Source organism: Heptranchias perlo, chromosome 15 (genome assembly GCF_035084215.1).
Source record: "Heptranchias perlo isolate sHepPer1 chromosome 15, sHepPer1.hap1, whole genome shotgun sequence".
NCBI classification, from domain to species: domain Eukaryota; kingdom Metazoa; phylum Chordata; class Chondrichthyes; order Hexanchiformes; family Hexanchidae; genus Heptranchias; species Heptranchias perlo.
The window spans coordinates 25262924-25282624 of NC_090339.1; the positions used below are offsets into that span (position 1 = coordinate 25262924).

General features: G+C 43.4%; 1 protein-coding gene across 1 annotated transcript; it reads left to right on the forward strand.

The window, feature by feature from the left end:
- Nucleotides 1-4190: 4190 nt before the first annotated feature.
- Nucleotides 4191-14961, forward strand: LOC137332906 (transmembrane protein 47-like). The gene is made up of 3 exons (XM_067996919.1): nt 4191-4575; nt 10972-11112; nt 13200-14961. The coding sequence occupies exons 1-3, from the start codon at nt 4380-4382 to the stop codon at nt 13379-13381; spliced, it is 519 nt and encodes a 172-aa protein (XP_067853020.1). The 5' UTR covers nt 4191-4379; the 3' UTR covers nt 13382-14961.
- The last annotated feature ends 4740 nt before the right edge of the window (nt 14962-19701 follow it).

Here is a 19701-nt window from a genome sequence, read left to right on the forward strand (position 1 = left end):
AGGCAGTCTTGGTGATGGAGTGGATAAGTGGTCGGAAGCTCATCTCAGGGTCAAATAGGTTGCCAAGGTTACAAACGGTCTGGTTCAGCCTCAGACAGTGGCCAGGGAAAGTAATAGAGTCAGTGGCTAGGGAACGAAGTTTGTGGTGGGGACCAAAGACAATGGCTTCGGTCTTCCCAATATTTAGTTGGAGGAAATGTTTGCTCATCCAGTACTGGATGTCAGATAAGTAGTGTGACAAATGAGAGACAGTGGAGTGATTGTGAGGTAGACCTGGGTGTCTTCAGCCTACATGTGGAACCTGACGTCGTGTTTTTAGATGATATCTGAGGGGCAGCATGTAGATGAGAAATAGAAGGGAGCCAAGGATAGCTCCTTGGGGGATTCCAGAGGTAACGGTGCGGGAGTGGGAAGAGAAGTCATTCCAGGTGATTCTCTGGCTACGACTGAATAGATAATGGAACCATGTGAGTGCCATCCCACCCAGCTGGACGACGGAGGAGAGGCTTTGGAGCAGGATGATGTTGTCAACCGTGTCAAAGGCTGCAGACAGGTCAAGAAGAATGAGGAGGGATAGTTTACCATGGTCACAGTCACGTAGGATGTCATTTGTGACTTTGATAAGGGCCATTTCAGTACTGTGGCAGGGGCAGAAATCTAATTGGAGGGATTCAAACATGGAGTTGCGAGAAAGATGGACACGGATTTGAGAGGTGACAACACGTCTAAGGACTTTGGAGAGGAATGAGAGGTTGGAGATGGGGCGGTAGTTTGCGAGGTCAGAGGGGTCAAGGGTGGGTTTTTTGAGGAGGGGAGTGATGATGGCAGATTTGAAGGGGAGGGGGACAATGCCCTAGGAGAGGGAACCAGTAACAATATCAGCTAACATAGGGGCCAGGAAGGAAAGTTTGGTGGTCAGCAGTTTAGTGGGAATAGGGTCGAGGGAGCAGGAGGTGGGCCTTATGGTCAAGACGAGCTCAGAGAGAACATGTGGGGAGATAGGAGAGAAACTAGATAAAGATACGAGTTCAGGGCTAGGGCAGGGGGTAACTGTAGGGGAAGTTAGGCTTGGTGGTCCAAGGGAAAGGAGAGAAGCAGCAGAGGCAGCTGAACGGATAGTCTCAATCTTAGTGACAAAGATGTCCATGAGCACCTCACACTTTTTGTTGGAGGTGAGGGTGGAGGGGGCAGGGGAGAGGGGTTTTGGAAGACAGTTTGTAGTGGAGAAGAGAAGTCAGGGGTTATCTTTGCATTCCAGGATGATCCTGGAATAGTGAGCAGCTTTGGCAGAGGAGAGCAGGACCTGATAGTGCTTTAAGCCAGATCTGGCGATAAATGGTTAAACCAGTTGTCTGCCATAAACATTCAAGTCTGCATCCCTTGGCCTTAAGGGAGCACAGATGAGGGCCATACCAGGGGGAACGACCAGGGATTAGAAAGAATAAAGGTTTTAATGGGGACAAGGACATCAATGATGGAGGTGAGGGTGTGATTGAGCAGATTGGTAGCTGCAGAAATGTCGTCGTGAATGGAGGCTGAAGGCTAGACAATTGGGAATTTAAAAGTGCCGTTGTATGTGACTTGGTGGAGAGTTTTTTCTAGGGGCGGGCACAGAAGGAATTGGAGTTGGGAGGGGGAAGGGGGAGGTGGATGGAGAGGGATACAAGGAAGTGATTAGAGACGGCCTTATCCGTGATTGACATGATGGAAGTAGAGAGGCCATGTGAGATGGCAAGGTCGAGGGGGTGGCCATGAATATGGGTAGGGGAGTTTATATGGAGGGAGAGGTTAAGGGAGTCTAGGAGGGCAGTGAACTTAGAGGACAGAAAGCATGATGAGTTGAGATGGAGATTGAAATGACCGAAGATGAGAAGTCGCTCGGTGCAGAGGCTGAGGGAGGAAAGCAATGAAGATATCTCGGTGAGAAAAAATTTAAGATTGTTTTGCATTTGTAACAAAGTGTGGTATTTGGAGTGTGACCTCTGCACATGCTGATATACCGTTTTTAAAATATGGCTGCATTTGGTGACACTGCCCCGGTATAATTAAGAAAAAGTGTAGTGGCACTGCCAGGAAGCGGAAGGACAACGCTCACCCAACACTTTGCCTGGAATGTGTAATTTGATCCATGATGTGGAGATGCCGGTGATGGACTGGGGTTGACAAATGTCAGGCTGGACTACATTGAAGTCCTCTACTTGCCTAAGTTTAATGTGTAATTTGATAGAAGATTTTGTGTGGCATGCTCAAGGTCAGTTGGATGATACGCTATTTTATAAGAACAGGAGTATTATGCCATGTAATGCACAATGTATATTCTGCTGCAAAATGAAACTGTTGTTACAATTTTCAGGCCTTGCTGAATATTTCTCCTGTGCTCATCAATAAATGGCACTCCTGTCAGTAAGCCTTAAAACCCATGTGTAACTTTATATGCACAATAGTAGGGTAATATTACCCAGAGGCCCAACAGAATTCCTTTGTTACTGTAATTCACTTATGACAATTGACATGGGCCCTCTTGTGTTCTCTTAGCCTTCAGATAGCACAAGAGTAAGCACTCTCAGACCGTGAGACTTAGGCTACATATTACAAATCAGATTTATTGAAAGTAAATATATATATGTATGTATATATGTAAATTATAAATGTTATATATCCTATAGATGATTGCCAGCTTTAATATGTTATATTATCTCTGTTTTAATTAGGACACTGAATATAAACTTTACCTGAATGGACCTTTTGAAATTTGTCGTCTAGCTTTTCTTCATATAATTTTCAGAAACAACTATGCAGAATCTGCTAGAAGTGCCTTGGGGTGTCATTCCGTGTTGACAGCACTATATAAATGTAAGTTGTAGTTGTTGTTGTTGTTGTTACTGAGAAAAAAATCTTACAAATCTTACAAATTTTACATCGTAATTCTTGTTGTTTAAGTCCTCCATGACCTTGGCCCACCCTATCTCTGCAATCATCTCCATTCCTATTTCTCTGACTCCCACCTTGCCCTGTCATTAATGGAAGAACCTGGATCCTACTCTGCAGAATTCCCTTCCTAAATCTGCCCACCTCTCCCCACTTTAGAAATCTTCTCAAAACCTATTTGTTCGACCAAACTTTTAGTCACCTCTCCTAATCTCTCCCTTTTTCTATTTTTTCTTTCTTTCTCTTTTTTTTCTTTCTTTTGTTTAGAGTTTCTTCATTCCTTTCCTTTTTAAATTTTTTTTTAAAGTGCTAGTTTTTTTCCCTTTTTTTGTAAGTTTTAGGCCCCCGTTTTATAAGAAGGGGGGTTAGGGTTTGTTTTATGTGCAGCAACTCAATACAACCAAAATAAATGTCAAATAATAATTTTATTATATTGATCCAGGATGCACTCCAGTCCCTATGGTGCCCACTGGTCGCGGAAAGCCTCAAGCGTAATGGCAGACCACGCGTGCTCCCTCTCCAGGGCCACCCGAGCACGGAGAATGCTGCGGAAGAGAGGCAGACAGTCGGAGCGACCGCCCCCATGGGCTGCGTCTAACCTGGACCTGTGGATAGCCACCTTGGACAGGCCCACGAGGACGTCCACCGACATGCCACGCCCCCCCCACACCGGGCGGCCAAAGATCAGGAGCGTGGGACTGAAGTGCAGCCAGAACTTGAGGAGCAGCCCCCTTAAATAGTCAAACAGGGGCTGCAGCCTCCCACACCCAGTGAACAAATGAAACACGGACTCATCCAGGCTGCAGAAATTGCAGGCGGCCTGGGAGTCCGTGAAATGGCGTAAACGCCTGTTGGTCGCGACTGCTCTGTGCAACACTCTCCACCCCAGATCCCCAATGGCACAAGGGAGGAATCTCTCCCTTCTTAGTACAGCAACTGTTTGCTTCATGCCTATATGTGAAGTGTCTGAGGATGTTCTTAATGTTAAAAGTACTATATTGTACTGTATTTACGTTTAGCAATGAGAAATTGTATGAGGCATACAGTGAGAAGACACAGATAGAACGTTTGCATGACAAACAGGAAGACCTTGAATGGTAAACAAACAATGATACAGTTAGTTACAGGAAAAGAAATTATCCACGAGTAATGGCAAGCCATATCAACAAGCCTAATTTAGAAAAAAAAACTGCGTGCCTCGTTAATCGTCCTTCCAAAGACCCTTGTTGACGGTGATAAATTACAGGCAGTCCAAAGAACCGCCTGAGGATTCACTTCAATGTATTGAGTTTTCAACGTAACACATAGTAGACTCTGAAGGCATTAAGACCCAGAGGCACAACTAATCAGTTACAGAAGGACAGCTTCCTGCGGTTCGCTAGGCTGGTGTAGGAGAATCTGTCCAGTCAGTGTTTATCTTTTTCTGCCGGGAGGAATACTTGAAGTAGACTATGGCTGTGGATGAAGTGCGGGTAGTTCGCCCCTTTAAGTTGATCGCTCTGATCTGTGTCTTTGTGGCTCTGAGTTTGGACGTGGTATCTTTGCTGAGTCCAGCCTGGGTCACTGCCCAGCGCTCCTCGCTCTCTCTTTGGGACTACTGCAAACAAACCGCGGCTGGTTGGTACTGTGAGTCCGTTCTCCACACAGGTAAGGATTAGCATATCAAAATGATCGTAGTAGGATTTGTTTTTTTTTCCTAATAAGTCTAACCAGTCCCTTTTTACTTGTACTTGATTTACAATTGAGGCGAGTTTCTTTTAGAGAAATGGGTTTGTGTTGTTATTCCTCCCCCTTGTTTTTGTTAAATAAACTTTCAGGGACAACATTTTTGTTGCAGGAATTGCATCGCGCCAGTGCGTTATTCTCATTGTTTTGGGCCAGCTGATGTGTAATAATATTTTTAAAACTTTGGTTTTGTTTGAGGAGTAAACAGAAGGTGAGGTGGGGGATAGTTGATTGACCAAGGATGAAGTTTTCTCTTTGTTAGGTAGAACTCATGCAGCAAAAAGAAGGGGGAGGGGGAAGAGAGACAGTGTGTCGAAAAGATGATGGGAACGGGTAAACCAAGTCGGTAGGGAAGGAAACAGAAACAAAAAAAATGTCCTTTAAGGGAGAAAAGTTTTCACAGTTGAGTGGGAAACTTAAAAAAACTCTGCACCTTAATTGTGTTTTACTGACTAGCACTTTATACTGAAGCTGAATTAAAAACATATATTTTGAAAAAAAAATCTTGGCTGACGTGATAAATTCTGGATCCAATAATCCCCTTAAAAGAGAAGGGGGAAAACTTAGATAACAAATTTTAATTCAAAATATGCATCTCTAAGACAGCATGAATTCACAGCAGCTGGTAACTAATTCATATTAATTTTCATCTAAGTTTTTATGGTATGAGGTAATGATTCTCAAAACTGCTCTGCCTTGGTGTGACTTTAGTGCTCATCCAGTTCTGTCACTAGGCATATTTGGCATATTAGTAGCAATACACTACACTCAAACCAGTATGCTTTAATATTGTGTGACATGCTTATTGTATGATACTCTGAAAATTCATCTTTATTAAATTGCTTTTTCCATATCCACCATAAGTGATACGCTGATGACTGCCAGTGCGTCACCCTGGTGTTTCAAAATGCTGCAGACACAGCCTAAGTTTAATTGTTGTTGGATGTTTTTCACAGTTCAAGTAAACTGCATGCAAAAAATTCACCCACCCACCCACCATCCACTGTTACTGAAATCCTAGTGATAACACTGGCGTTTGTTTTACATTTACTTAGCAACCAATATATAACTGCCTGGGATTTTTTTCTTACTGCTTTTCCTTAAGCTGTTCTCTCCTTGGTGAGACATGGTTTAATCAATGCCAGTTGTTGCCTGGTACTTTATCCAACCTTCATTATTTATGCATGTGCTTTGACAGCAAATATTGGCAGGACCTTGGGAGCATTGCAGCCAAACACAATCCTGTCCTTACCCAATGTTCACACTTCTAGTGGGGGTCATTGTAAAGCAGTAAGGACTCTGAACCCTGGTGTGTTTTTTAATTCCCCTCCTTCCCTAATCCAGGGGCACTGATATCAATTGTCGCTTCCTTGCCACTTTCCTGGCTGAGATCTATTAATTTAGCACAGATCTGAGATCAAATTTGGGACCTTCCTGGTCTGTATGGCTCAGCCATTTACTGTATTATCCCTCTGGGTAATGGGGAGAGCTGTCTTGAATTGGTTTAAAGGCAAGACTGTTTGGGGTGGGGAAAACTCCATGTCAGAATAATATAATGCAAATGCTAAGGGGTGAAAGCGGACATTACCAGATACAATTTTTTTAAATCCTGAAGGCAATTAGTGGAGTGCGTGTCCCTTACTTTTGTGCAAAGATGTGACATAAGGAGTAAACTTTCATACTTGTCCCTCCTTTATAGTTTCTTCTGATGGCAAGCATGCTTGGGAGGCAGTGTAAATGGCACAAGTGGCATCAAAGCAGCAGCATCCGATTGGGAGAGGTAGTTTTGCTACGTGCATCTGAAATGAAGTGCCTGACATTGGGGAAGGATCATGGCCAGAATGAAATGCTCACTTGTGCAGTATTCCACCTCACAATATAAATATGATTAAGTCGACATCAAAGTTGCATAAACTTGTCTTGTATTCCCTGGAGTTTAGAAGATTGAGGAGTGATCTAATCGAGGTATTTAATGACAAAGGGATTCGATAGGGTAGATACAGAGAAACTATTTCCTTTAGTGGGGGAATCCAGAACAAGAAAGCATAATCTTAAAATTAGAGCTAGGCCACATAGGAGTGAAATCAGGTAACGTGTTTTCATACAAAGGGTAGTGGAAATCTGGAACCCACTCCCCCAAAAGGCTATGGATGCCGGATCTTGAAATTTTCAAGACTGAGATCGATAGATTTTTGTTAGGTAAGGGTATCGATGGATATGGGACAGAAGTTGGGTAAATGGAGTTGAGGTACAGATCATACATGATCTAATTGAATGGCAGAACAGGCTCAAAGGGCTGAATGGCCTACTCTTGTTCCTATGTTTTTAATAGAACTGGCACATAAAAAAGAACTGCTTCTATTGGAAGTGGGACATTAGAATTATTAACATATGGAATAGATCATCACTGTGCAGTGACGGTGGGCTTGGATATAGCATTCAAAAAAGTTCTTTTGATGACTTATTTGGTGACCAGTGAGGAACTAAGGTATACAAATCATAAAGGTTCCAGGTTTGATCCCTGATCTGTGCTAACATCATTCTTTGTGTGAATGTGGACAGTGCGTGTCAGTAAGTTATTCAGCCAACAGCCAAATCTGATCCTGTCTTCATCTGACATCCACATGTATGCATAGTCAAGTAGGGGTCATTGGATAGTCATCAGAAGTTTGGCTGAATTTTCTCCTTCCATGGATGCCATGGCCAACTGTAGCATCCTTACTGACACCCTATCAGTTAACCCAGCACAGATCGTAACATGGGTGAAGGAAAGAAGAAATTTGTACACAATAGACCTCTCTCCAGCAGTGGCCTTGCCTCCACTTTGGTTGAATTATGAAGTGTTTGTTTAGTAGTAGTAGTAGTAGTAGAGTATGCTAATAGGCAAGTCGTTTCCATGGTCCCTGCCCTTCAAGTAAGAACAGCTGCAAATTTCCCACACCCCAAAGTAGCAGCTGCTGTGGAAACCACAGGCATATTGCCGCATCTCTGGGCTGTATGTGTTAAATAAGTTCTAATTCTCATCTCCACAACCATGATGAAACTTTGTGTTCACAATTCTGTAAATGAATTTTCTTGCAATCCATCACCAACTTTGTATTTGAGCCCTGGCATTTTCTATGGATGGCATTTTATGATGCTTCTATTCCTACATTTTTTTTAGGTCACACTGAGAACAGCACAGACAAATGTGAAAGGTAGTTCAGGACATGTGCTGGAAAAAAATTCTACAGTTGCACTCCTGTAAAATGCTAATCCATTTTCTTTCATGATTTTGAATTAATTGTGCATTTTAATTATAAGGTAGTGCATCTCTAAGGATAGCAAGGCAGCATAAGTTAGTGTTCATTGGAATAAGTGATCAGATTCCCAGAACAAGTTGTGAGACAGATTTCTAGTTGATGATGTGTGAAGTGCTGAAGGGGGATGGGCAGTCCCCATTGATGATGTGGAGATGCCGGTGATGGACTGGGGTGGACAAATGTAAGGAATCTTACAACACCAGGTTATAGTCCAATAGTTTTATTTGAAAATCACAAGCTTTCGGAGATTATCTCCTTCGTCAGGTGAGTGAGTGAAAGGTTTTCAAATCGCATATCTTATATTAGGCTGGGACACAATCACACCAATCAAAGGTGTCGTTGGTGTTCAGACAAGTTAGCCACGGAAAACAGTACATCCCAGTATACTGAATACACAAGGGTCAGATTACAAAGCCAGAGAGAGAAAGAGACCCGAAAGGCAGAGAGAGAGAGAGAATGAATGTCCAGTTGTATTAAAAACAGATAACTTTTTTTTGCCTTCTGTGGGGTTACATGTAGCGTGACATGAACCCAAGATCCCGGTTGAGGCCGTCCTCATGGGTGCGGAACTTGGCTATCAATTTCTGCTCGACGATTTCTGCTCGAACATTGATGAGGATAGGAGAAGACTTAATTCTTTCTGCTTCCAAAATTATGGCAACCTTTGACCCAAATTACTGTGATTTGAGGTTGAAGTTTCTCCCCTTTGTCTAAAGGAATTTTCTTTCTATGCCATGCCACCATCACCATTCTAGCCCAGACTTTTGGCTAAAACTGCCTCTGAGCACAGGTATGAACGAATGCCTGGGCACCTCTACCATTGATTTTTTTTCTCCCCGCCCCCCCCCCCCCCCAACCCAGTGGTCGGTAGTATAGTGTGCCAAGGATCACAGGAATGAACCAATGTCCCACCACTTTGTGGTATTAGTGGAACTGGGTTATGCTCAAGTTGTACAATTTTTTTTAAACTAAATGTTTTATGGAAGACCGATTTTAAAATGAGTAATAATATCCGTCTGAGAAAAGAACAAGCTCTGCCCACTGGCAAATAATATTTTCATGGTTGACTTCAAGATCCGTGCTCAATATCAAACTTAGAATTACATTTTAAAGCCTGTTAATGTAAGGTGGTATGATTGCATAATGCACCAATATTGGAGTGCATTTGTTGTACAGATTCCTGATCTTCCAGAACTTAATTTACGATTGATACATTCAGTCATAGCATAGACCCTGCAGAAGAACATTGAGAGATCTTCGCTATAGTTCTGACTTAAAAAGTGATAAATCTGTAAACTGGTCCATAATGGGAAACCTGTAACCTAAAGAATCTCTTGGTGGCGCGGGGATGAAGGAATAAGATGGAAGCCCAAGGCTAGATTCCCTTCCCCATCCCTCCACCAGGAACTCTACGATACAGCATTACACTATGCAGACCAAAGATCTCAGTTTTGATTCCCAGACTTAGTAAATTTTGTTGATTTCATCCAAGGCAGCAGTTGGAGTGCTACAATCTGCCTCAGCGCCTTAGGCTAGGGAGGGGAAAAATCATCCAGGCTTCCTACTTCTGCTTGATATCTAGTTACCCCTACTGGGAAGTGTGCCTATGGCTCAGCTGTGATGACCCCTCCCATTTTGGAATAGCCTGCCAACACTCATCATTGACACGTACATGAAGGATGGCCACAAGGATGAGCTACTAGTTTTATATCCCAGCATGAGATAGCACTCCCTGGAAAGGAGGGGAGGAAAATTATGGGGAGGGGATTACTCCAAGGCTGGGTCTGAATTGGAGCATGTGTTTACTGGCTGCTTTCTTAACAGTATGACTCAATGTGGCCAGCTCTGATAATCCTGAAATAGTTCTCCTGCTTGTGTGATTTCTAGTGTATTAGTGGTGGTTAATTGCTGGATGATGTCATTTGTCACTCGTGGACTGGATGTCAGCCAGGAAAGAAGCTTATTGTCACATGTGTTCACTAAAGGGAGATGAATCTAGGGGTGTACAACAGGAGGTTTTTTAGCAGAATGGAATGATCCATCTTTTCTGTTGCTACTTTCTCCTCTTCCCCCTCCCCACTATCACAGCTAAAAATAAACCTAATATTGGATGGTTGCATTCGCAATAGGGACTTGAACTCCAACCTCTTCATGAAGTTCAGGTTCTGTACTTTTTTATTTTTAAAAATCCCTTCAATTTATCTTTTGAAAGCAGTGGTGATGCATACTAGGATATGGTCCTTTTGATTACTGGCAGTCCTATAGAACCTTATATATCTGTACTTTTTAGGTGCGAACCTAGACAGTGTGTCGAGTCAGCTATTTAACTGTGGAGATGTCACAACAGAGCCTGATCCTATTTCCATTGATCGCTCACCCACTCTTCCAGCAGAGGTCACTGGATAATGATTTAGAGCAGGAATTATTTCCTTCTTTCCTTCTTTCCACCCACCCCACCTAGGGAAACTGAGGCCACAATGTAATCTCCAGTCAGACAAATGGGATCAGAAAGGCTGGAAGAACATTGGCACTGGTTTTCCAGTCCCAGTGCCTTTTACATCCATGTCAGAGCAGGTGTGGCACCTGTAATCTTGTGGGGTTTAAGATAACATAACCTCCTTCTTGGTGAATAGGTGGTATGGATTCAGCAATGCAACAGGTCAGAGCACCACGTAGACAGTGAGGCTGTGGGTCTGTGCCTGTGAATAACTTCCCCTTTTACAGGTTCTGACCTTGTGCACTAAACTCAGTAACTCCTTCAAGCTAATTACCCTGATGGAGTCATCCACATCTGAGCTGGATCAGTTTGAAAAATGGCTCTAGTGCTCAGTTTGTTCTATGGGTAAGATAAAATTAGGGGAGATATTCCACTTTGGTGCGTTGGGAGCGTTGAAGCAAAAATCTTCCCTATTTGGTCCAGTGATCCCCATTGCTGACTTCTGCTTTTAAAGAAGAAACTTAAGTTTGCAGCTGCTGTATGCCTTATTTTAATGGTTATTTCTTCCATCTCCTACAGACTGGCAGATCGCTACACTAGTGTTGCTTCTTGCCGGAGGATCGATCACTCTAATTGCATTCCTCTTTGCTGTGATCTCTCTGTGCAAGGGCGCTCACAAACGTTGCTACAGGACTATTGCTGTTATGCTGTTCATTTCAGGTGAGTGGGTGTGTGCAATCCCCTATGTGGTTTTGGCATGGACTGGGGAGAAGAAATTGTATTTCAGTTGCCATCCATACTTTCTTTTTATTCGTTCATGGGATATTGGCGTCACTAGCAAGGCCAGCTTTTATTGCTCATCCCTAATTGCCCTTGAGAAGGTGGTGGTGAGCCATTTTCGTGAACCGCTGCAGTCCGTGTGGTGAAGGTTCTCCCACAGTGCTGTTAGGAAGGGAGTTCCAGGATTTTGTTGTTCCCATGTGCCTGCTGCTCTTGTCCTTCTAGGTGGTAGGGGTCGCAGGTTTGGGAGGTGCTGTCGAAGAGCCTTGGTGAGTTGCTGCAGTGCATCCTGTGGACGGTGCACACTGCAGCCACAGTGCGCCGGTGGTGAAGGGAGTGAATGTTTAGGGTGGTGGATGGGGTACCAATCAAGCGGACTGCTTTGTCCTGGATAGTGTCAAGCTTCTTGAGCGTTGTTGGAGCTGCATTCATCCTGGCAAGTGGAGAGTATTCCATCACGTTCCTGACTTGTGCCTTGTAGATGGTGGAAAGGCTTTGGCGAGTCAGGAGGTGAGTCACTCGCCACAGAATACCCAGCCTCTGACCTGCTCTTGTAGCCACAGTATTTATGTGGCTAGTCCAGTTAAGTTTCTAGTCAATGGTGACCACCAGGGTGTTGGTGGTGGGGGATTCAGTGATGGTAATGCTTTTGAATGTCAAGGAGAGGTGGTTAGATTCTTTCTTGTTGGAGATGGTCATTGTTTGGCACTTGTCTGGTGCGAATGTTACTTGCCACTTATCAGCCCAAGCCTGAATGTTGTCCAGGTTTTGCTGCATGCGGGCATGGACTGCTTCATTATAATGGGAATAGGAATTCTATTAATGCTAGAAAATCACAGATGGAATTTTTAAAATAAAAGTTCAGTTTTCTCCCACCTAACTAAAGGCTGTAACTAATTTCTGGGTCATAGTTTCATGGAGATCAGCGGCCCTTTGGCACTTTGCTAGAGAAGTCATTCTTCGTTTGTGAACCTAAATTATTTGAAGGTGGTGGAGCTTCACACCATGCCTGATCCTGTACTTACTTTCCGGCAAAGGTCACTGGATAGTGATCAAGAAGAGGAACCCTGGCTGATTGATGTTTTTCTGTCTCCTTCTCCTCTCCCCTCCCCGTTATCAATGGGTGCTGGGATTTTCTTGCTCTGTATGCCTGAGTACCATATTTGGGCAGTGTATTTTACAACTAAGCCACCAGCGGAGCATCTTGAGTGACATTTGGACTGGTTCACAAGCAGATATTTTCTATTGGTTTAACACTGGCACTAGCTCTAGCTCTGGAGACATCTGCGACCCAGATGATTTCCAACCAGACGTTCGCAACCTCCAAGCTGGAGGAGGTCAGCTCATAAATAGTAATCTAAATGTAGCAAATCTCCCTAGTTGGAAGGAAATTGGAAAGTCTTTGAGAATTATGTTTTTTTTTAAAAAGCAGGAAATGATGTTTCTGAATGTTGCTGTACACAGCCATATTCAGTATGAACCACTTGATGGATATTGGCTAGAATCCACATTATGATATGAGATCAGTATTAAGCACTGTGTGTGCTGCAAAATTGTAAAGCCTAGTCTTAAAACCATCTCAGTAGTAAATGTTAGCAGTCAAGAAATACCTATACTTGTAGGGAATCACCCCCATCACCACCCATACACTATGGCACAGCCCCCAGTGTGGCAAATTACTGTAAAGAATGACCCCTGCCCCATCCTGACTTGGTTTACTATGAACAATTTCTCCACCCCCCCCGCCACCCCCAACTATGCCATAGCTCTGCACTCACAGACATGTTACTGTAGAGGCCTCTATCCCACACTCAGTCCTGTGCTGATCGACAGGCCGCTGTAGACAATACCTCTCTCAAACCCGCACTATGCCACAGCCCCTAATACCTATCAATCCTGAACCATCTCACAACCTCATAATGACTAGCATGCAGATATAGCCACTGCTGTACTGATTGTGCAGCAATATGCCAATGTTCCCTTACCCTGCACTGTCAGTCTTGTGTTGATCACTGTGTTTCTTTTAGTTGTTTTGCAGGTTTGTGCCCTAATTCTGTACCCTATCAAATTCATTGATGCCAACACATTGAGGACGTACCACGAGTTCAACTGGGGCTATGGCATTGCCTGGGGTGGCACCATCTTCATGCTTGGAGCAGCCATACTCTACTGCCTGAATACAGATACCTATGAGGAAGAGTATTATTAGTCCCCTTGTTCTACACCAACAGACTATGTTAGACCTAAGAAAACTATTAGATGTAATGGCAGGGCGATGATTTGCTGCTCAAAAGATCACTGTTAGAAAATGTGAATTTGGGGAAAAGGATTCAACAGAACACAATGAAAAGCAGGCATTCCTTGAGAGAACTCTTTGATGAGTGCAGCTTTCTGGACTGATTTGAGATCCAAGTAAGAAAGGAAGGCTCCTGTTGCAAGGAATGACTCGTAACTGTCTTGTGCAATCTTTACACATAGTTTGTTTTTCAGTTCTGTTAATTCCAAGAGAAATCATTGGTCTTTCTTATGCGTACATTGTATCACAGTGAAGCAGTGTACCAATCAGGCAATGCTTCTTTATACATAGTGCATGCACTGCTTTGTTCTGGAAGGTGGGGGATAATTTCTTTTTATTGTCACATTTTCTTTTTAGCCTTTTTTACTTATTTATCCACTTGGCTTATTCCTTTCTTATAATGAGTGGTGGGCTTGCTCCACATTGTGCTTGCGTGTAGTAAGCGTATTAATGCATGGTAAGAATTAAGTCATTAAGCCATGTCGATTCTGCATACTTTGAATTCTAGCAGCTGCAAATTCAGCACAAACATAATGTGTGGCTGCTGTACACACTTATTGTAAACCTTTTGAGTACTGTAGAATGTGTTATTGTTCCAGGAACAGCATGAACCCTGTGGTTCTGAACATTTCTGTGACTGAATTTTTCAGTTGAGTTTGACCGATGTTATAAGAAAGTATGTATGAATTTTGAAAGCAGCGAAACTCATTCAACATTCAAAAAGATTCATTGTAAAATCTGCCCATGGTAAGATAGAAAATCTTTGTTGGATTGTTGGGGGGGGGGAGGAGGAGGAGGAGGAGGAGGAGAGGAATAATGGAATCAGCATAAACAACTGTCTGAGCCAATGTCACTCCCACGGTCTGAATTTTTCCACCTGTTACAGAAATTCACTGATAAACCTTTGGTTCTGGTATGAACAAACAGACCCTAGTTGGTTCTATCTGAACAGGAGTTGGTTCTATCTGAACAGGTCTTAACCATTCAACATTAATCTACATCAGCAATCCTGGCCCCCTCCCTGTCCCCCAAAAATGGCTTCCTCTGAAAACAATCTGTTAATTCCTAAAATATCTTATAAATTGCATTTTTAATTTGAGGATTTTTGTGAATCCAAATGGAACAAAAGTTGTTTAGTCCATGAGCTAACAAATTAGGATTAGCTCATAATGATTTTTATCCAGTCTTTGAACATAAATATGAACATAAGAACTGTATCTGCATTTTTAAAAAATGATTTCTTCTCATTGCTGGGATCTGGGTTTGGGAGGATCTTTTTATCTTCAAAGAGGTAAGGATCTATTTTTATCAGTGTCTTGTTCCTGTTTTTTGATTTGATATGGCTTCCCAAAAAACAACTCCTCAGACATAATGAGATAAAGATACTTCAGTCATTATAGAACTGGTATTTGCATCTTCCCATATTAATCCAAAGGAATGAATCAGAGTGTCTTAATTTATGATATTTGAATAAAGTGAAAATTAAATCACCATTTTGTGTTTCATAATTATCAGCCAAGCTGTACATATGTTTCAACATACAATCTAGAAAGATTTCCTTCCTCTCCTGGAGGTGATGATTTATACTGGGGTAAGGTTCCAAGGGTGCAGATAATTCTCTAAAACCTCATACGTGACTGCTTTTCGTAAGCCTAGAAGGTGAAAGTCGACAGGCTGTTTTGACATGGTTGTCAAAAATAATTTGTATTTATGTAACTCCCGTCCTCCATAAACTTCAGTTCTTCCAAAACTCTGCTGCCAGTATCCTATCCTGTACCAAGTCCTGCTCGCCCATTATCCCTGTCCTCAATAACCTATTTGGGTTCCAGAACTCCAATACCTCAGATTTTAAAATTCTCCTCCTTACATTTTAAATCCCTCCATGACTTCACCCCTCCTTAAAAGATTGGCAGTACTCAGTAGGAAAGTCACTCAGTCTGGATGGATGCATGCTAAGTTATTGAGGGAAGTAAGGGTGGAAAATGTGGAGGCTCTGGCCACAATCTTCCAATCCTTCTTGGTTATGGGAGTGCTGTCAGAGGACTGGAGGATTCACTCCTGTTCAAAAAAGGGGAGAGGGATAAACCCGGCAATTGCAGGCCAGTCAGCCTGACGGTGGTGGGAAACTTTTAGAGACAACGATCCGGGACAAAATAAATTGGCGCTTGGAAAAGTATGGGCTAATAAATGAAAGTCAGCACAGATTTGTTAATGGAAAATCGTGTTTGACTAATTTGACTGAGTTCTTTGATGAAGTAACGGAGGTGATTGATGTGTATATGGATTTTCAAAAGGCATTTGATAAAGTACCACATAATAGACATGTTAGCAAAATTAAAGCCCATAGGATTAAAGGGACCATGGCAAAGTAGATACATAATTAGCCAAGGGACTGAAAGCAGAGAGTAGTGGTGAATGATTGTTTTATAGACTGGAGGGAAGTATACAGTGGTGGTCCCCAGGGGTCAATATTAGGACCAGTGCTCTTTTTGATATGGATTATTGACCTGGACTTGGGTATACAGGGCATAATTTCATAGTTTGCAGATGACAAAACTCAGATGTTGTAAACAACGTGGAGGATAGTATCATACTTCAGGAGGACATAGGCAGACACATAGCAGATGAAATTTAATGCAGAGAAGTATCATAGAATCATAGAAAGTAGGGGCACGAATAGGCCATTCGGCCCTTCGGGCCTGCTCCGCCATTCAAAATTATCATGGCTGATCATCTAACTCCGTACCCTGTTCCTGCTTTCTCCACATATCCCTTTAGCATTAAGAAATATATCTATCTCCTCCTTGAATATATTTAATGAGTTGGCCTCCACTGCCTTCTGTGGTAGAGAATTCCACAGGTTCACCACCCTCTGAGTGAAGAAATTTCTCCTCATCTCTGTTCTAAATGGCATACCCCATATCCAGAGACTGTGACCCCTGGTTATGGATTCCCCATCCATCGGGAACATCCTCCCTGCATCTAGTCTGTCTAGTCCTGTTAAATTTTATATGTTTCGATGAGATCACCTCTCATTTTTCTAAACTCTAGAGAATATAGGCCTAGTCGACCCAATCTCCCCTTATACGTCAGTCCTGCCATCCTGGGAATCAGTCTGGTAAACCTTCATTGCACCCCCTCCATGGCAAGGACATCCTTCCTCAGATAAGGAGACCAAAACTGCACACAATACTCCAGATGTGGTCTCACCAAGGCCCTGTACAACTGCAGTAAGACATCCCTGTTCCTGTACTCAAATCCTCTTGCAACGAACACCAACATACCATTCGCCTTCCTAACTGCTTGCTGCACCTGAATGCTCGCTTTCAGCGACTGGTGTACAAGGACACCCAGGTCTTGTTGCACCTCTCCTTTTCCCAATCTATCACCATTCAGATAATAATCTGTCTTTCTGTTTTTACAACCAAAGTGGATAACCTCACATTTATCCACGTTATACTGCATCTGCCATGTCCTTGTCTACTCACCCAGCTTGTCTAAATCACATTGGAGCCTCTTTGCATCCTCCTCACAGCTCACATTCCACCCCAGCTTTGTGTCGTCTGCAAACTTGGAAATGTTACATTCAGTTCCCTCATCCAATCATTGATATAGATTGTGAATAGCTGGGGCCCAAGCACTGATCCCTGTGGTACCCCACTGGTCACTGCCTGCCACCTGGAAAAAGACCCGTTTATTCCTACTGTCTGTCAACCAATTCTCAATCCATGCTAGTATACTCCACGCCCCCCGCCCCCCCCCCCCCCCCAAATCCCATGTGCTTTAATTTTGCACACGAACCTCTTGTGTGGGACCTTATCAAAAGCCTTCTGAAAATCCAAGTTCATCACATCCACTGGTTCTCCCCTATCTATTCTACTAGTTACCTCCTCAAAAAACTCCATTAGATTTGTTAAGCATGATTTCCCTTTCATAAACCCATGCTGTCTTTGTCCAATCCTGTTAATGCCTTCCAAGTGTTCTGCTATCACATCCTTTATAATAGACTCGAGCATTTTCCCCACTACTGATGTTAGGCTAACTGGTCTGTAATTCCCTGTTTTTTCTCTCCCTCCTTTTTTAAATAGTAGGGTTACATTTGCAGCCCTCCAATCTGTAGGAACTGTTCCAGAGTCTATAGAATTTTGGAAGATGACCACCAATGCATCCACTATTTCCAGGGCCACTTCCTTTAGTACTCTGGGATGTTTTTTTTTATTCGTTCATGGGATGTGGGCGTCGCTGACGAGGCCAGCATTTATTGCCCATCCCTAATTGCCCTCGAGAAGGTGGTGGTGAGCCGCCTTCTTGAACCGCTGCAGTCCGTGTGGTGACGGTTCTCCCACAGTGCTGTTAGGAAGGGAGTTCCAGGATTTTGACCCAGCGACGATGAAGGAACGGCGATATATTTCCAAGTCGGGATGGTGTGTGACTTGGAGGGGAACGTGCAGGTGGTGTTGTTCCCATGCGCCTGCTGCTCTTGTCCTTCTAGGTGGTAGAGGTCGCGGGTTTGGGAGGTGCTGTCGAAGAAGCCTTGGCGAGTTGCTGCAGTGCATCCTGTGGATGGTGCACACTGCAGCCACAGTGCGCCGGTGGTGAAGGGAGTGAATGTTTAGGGTGGTGGATGGGGTGCCAATCAAGCGGGCTGCTTTATCTTGGATGGTGTCGAGCTTCTCGAGTGTTGTTGGAGCTGCACTCATCCAGGCAAGTGGAGAGTATTCCATCACACTCCTGACTTGTGCCTTGTGGATGGTGGAAAGGCTTTGGGGAGTCAGGAGGTGAGTCACTCGCCACAGAATACCCAGCCTCTGACCTGCTCTCATAGCCACAGTATTTATATGGCTGGTCCAGTTCAGTTTCTGGTCAATGGTGACCCCCAGGATGTTGATGGTGGGGGATTCGGCGATGGTAATGCCGTTGAATGTCAAGGGGAGGTGGTTAGACTCTCTCTTGTTGGAGATGGTCATTGCCTGGCACTTATCTGGCGCGAATGTTACTTGCCACTTATGAGCCCAAGCCTGGATGTTGTCCAGGTCTTGCTGCATGCGGGCTCGGACTGCTTCATTATCAGGCCCTGGGGATTTGTCGGCCTTTGGCCCCATTAATTTCCCTAGCACTATTTTTTTACTAATACTGATTTCCTTCAGTTCTTCCCTCTCAGTAACCCTTTGGTTCCCCCCTCTCACTAGACCCTTTGGTTCCCTAACATTTCTGGCAGGTTATTTGTGTCCTCCTTTGTGAAGACAGAACCAAAGTATGTGTTTAATTGTTCTGCCGTTTGTTTGTTCCCCCATTTCTGACTAAGGGACCTACATTTGTCTTCACTAATCTTTTTCTCTTGACATATTTATAAAAGCATATGAAGTGATACATTTTGGTAGGAAGAATGAAGAGAGGCAATATAAACTAAATAGTACAATTATAAAGGGAGTGCAAGAACAGAGACCTGGGGATGTATGTAGACAAATCTTTGAAGGTGGCAGGACAAGTTGAGAAGGTGGTTTTAAAAAAAAAGCACATGGGAACCTTGGCTTTATTAATAGAGGCATAGAGTACTAAAGGCAGCTATGCTAAACCTTTATAAAACACTGGTTAGGCCTCAGCTGTAGTAATGTGTTCAATTCTGGGCACCACACTTTAGGAAGGATGTCAAGGCCATGAGAGGGTGCAGAAGAGATTTACTAGAATGGTACCAGGGGTGAGGGACTTCAGTTATATGGAGACACTGGAGAAGCTGGGGTGGTTTTCCTTAGAGCAGAGACGATTAAGAGGAAATTTGATGGAGGTGTTCAAAATCATGACTGGTTTTGATAGAGTAAATAAGGAAAAACTGTTTGCAGTGGCAGTAGGGTCGGTAACCAGGGGACACAGAATAAAGTTGATTGGCGAAAGAACCAGAGGTGACATGAGGAAACATTTTTTCTGCAGCAAGTTGTTATGATCCGGGATGCACTGCCTGAAAGGGTGGTGGAAGCAGATTCAATAGTAACTTTTGAAAGGAAATTAGATAAATACTTGAAGGAAAAAAATTGCAGCCCCTTGGGGAAAGAGCAGGGGAATGGGACTAATTGGATAGCTCTTTCAAAGTGGCACAATGGGCCAAATGGCCTCCTTCTGTGCTGTACCATACTATGTTACAGGTGATCCACACGACAGTGCTGAGAGTTTTTATTTCAGTGATTAGAACTAGCATGCCCTGTGTGTATATACTCCATCTTGCATCACTCTCCACC

Excerpts from the sequence above, each read along its gene's own strand:
- LOC137332906 (XM_067996919.1), top strand. The coding sequence starts at position 4,380 with ATGGCTGTGGATGAAGTGCGGGTAGTTCGCCCCTTTAAGTTGATCGCT. Across the intron at positions 4,576-10,971 it reads TGAGTCCGTTCTCCACACAG|ACTGGCAGATCGCTACACTA; the intron begins GTAAGGATTAGC and ends CATCTCCTACAG. Across the intron at positions 11,113-13,199 it reads TGTTATGCTGTTCATTTCAG|TTGTTTTGCAGGTTTGTGCC; the intron begins GTGAGTGGGTGT and ends TGTTTCTTTTAG.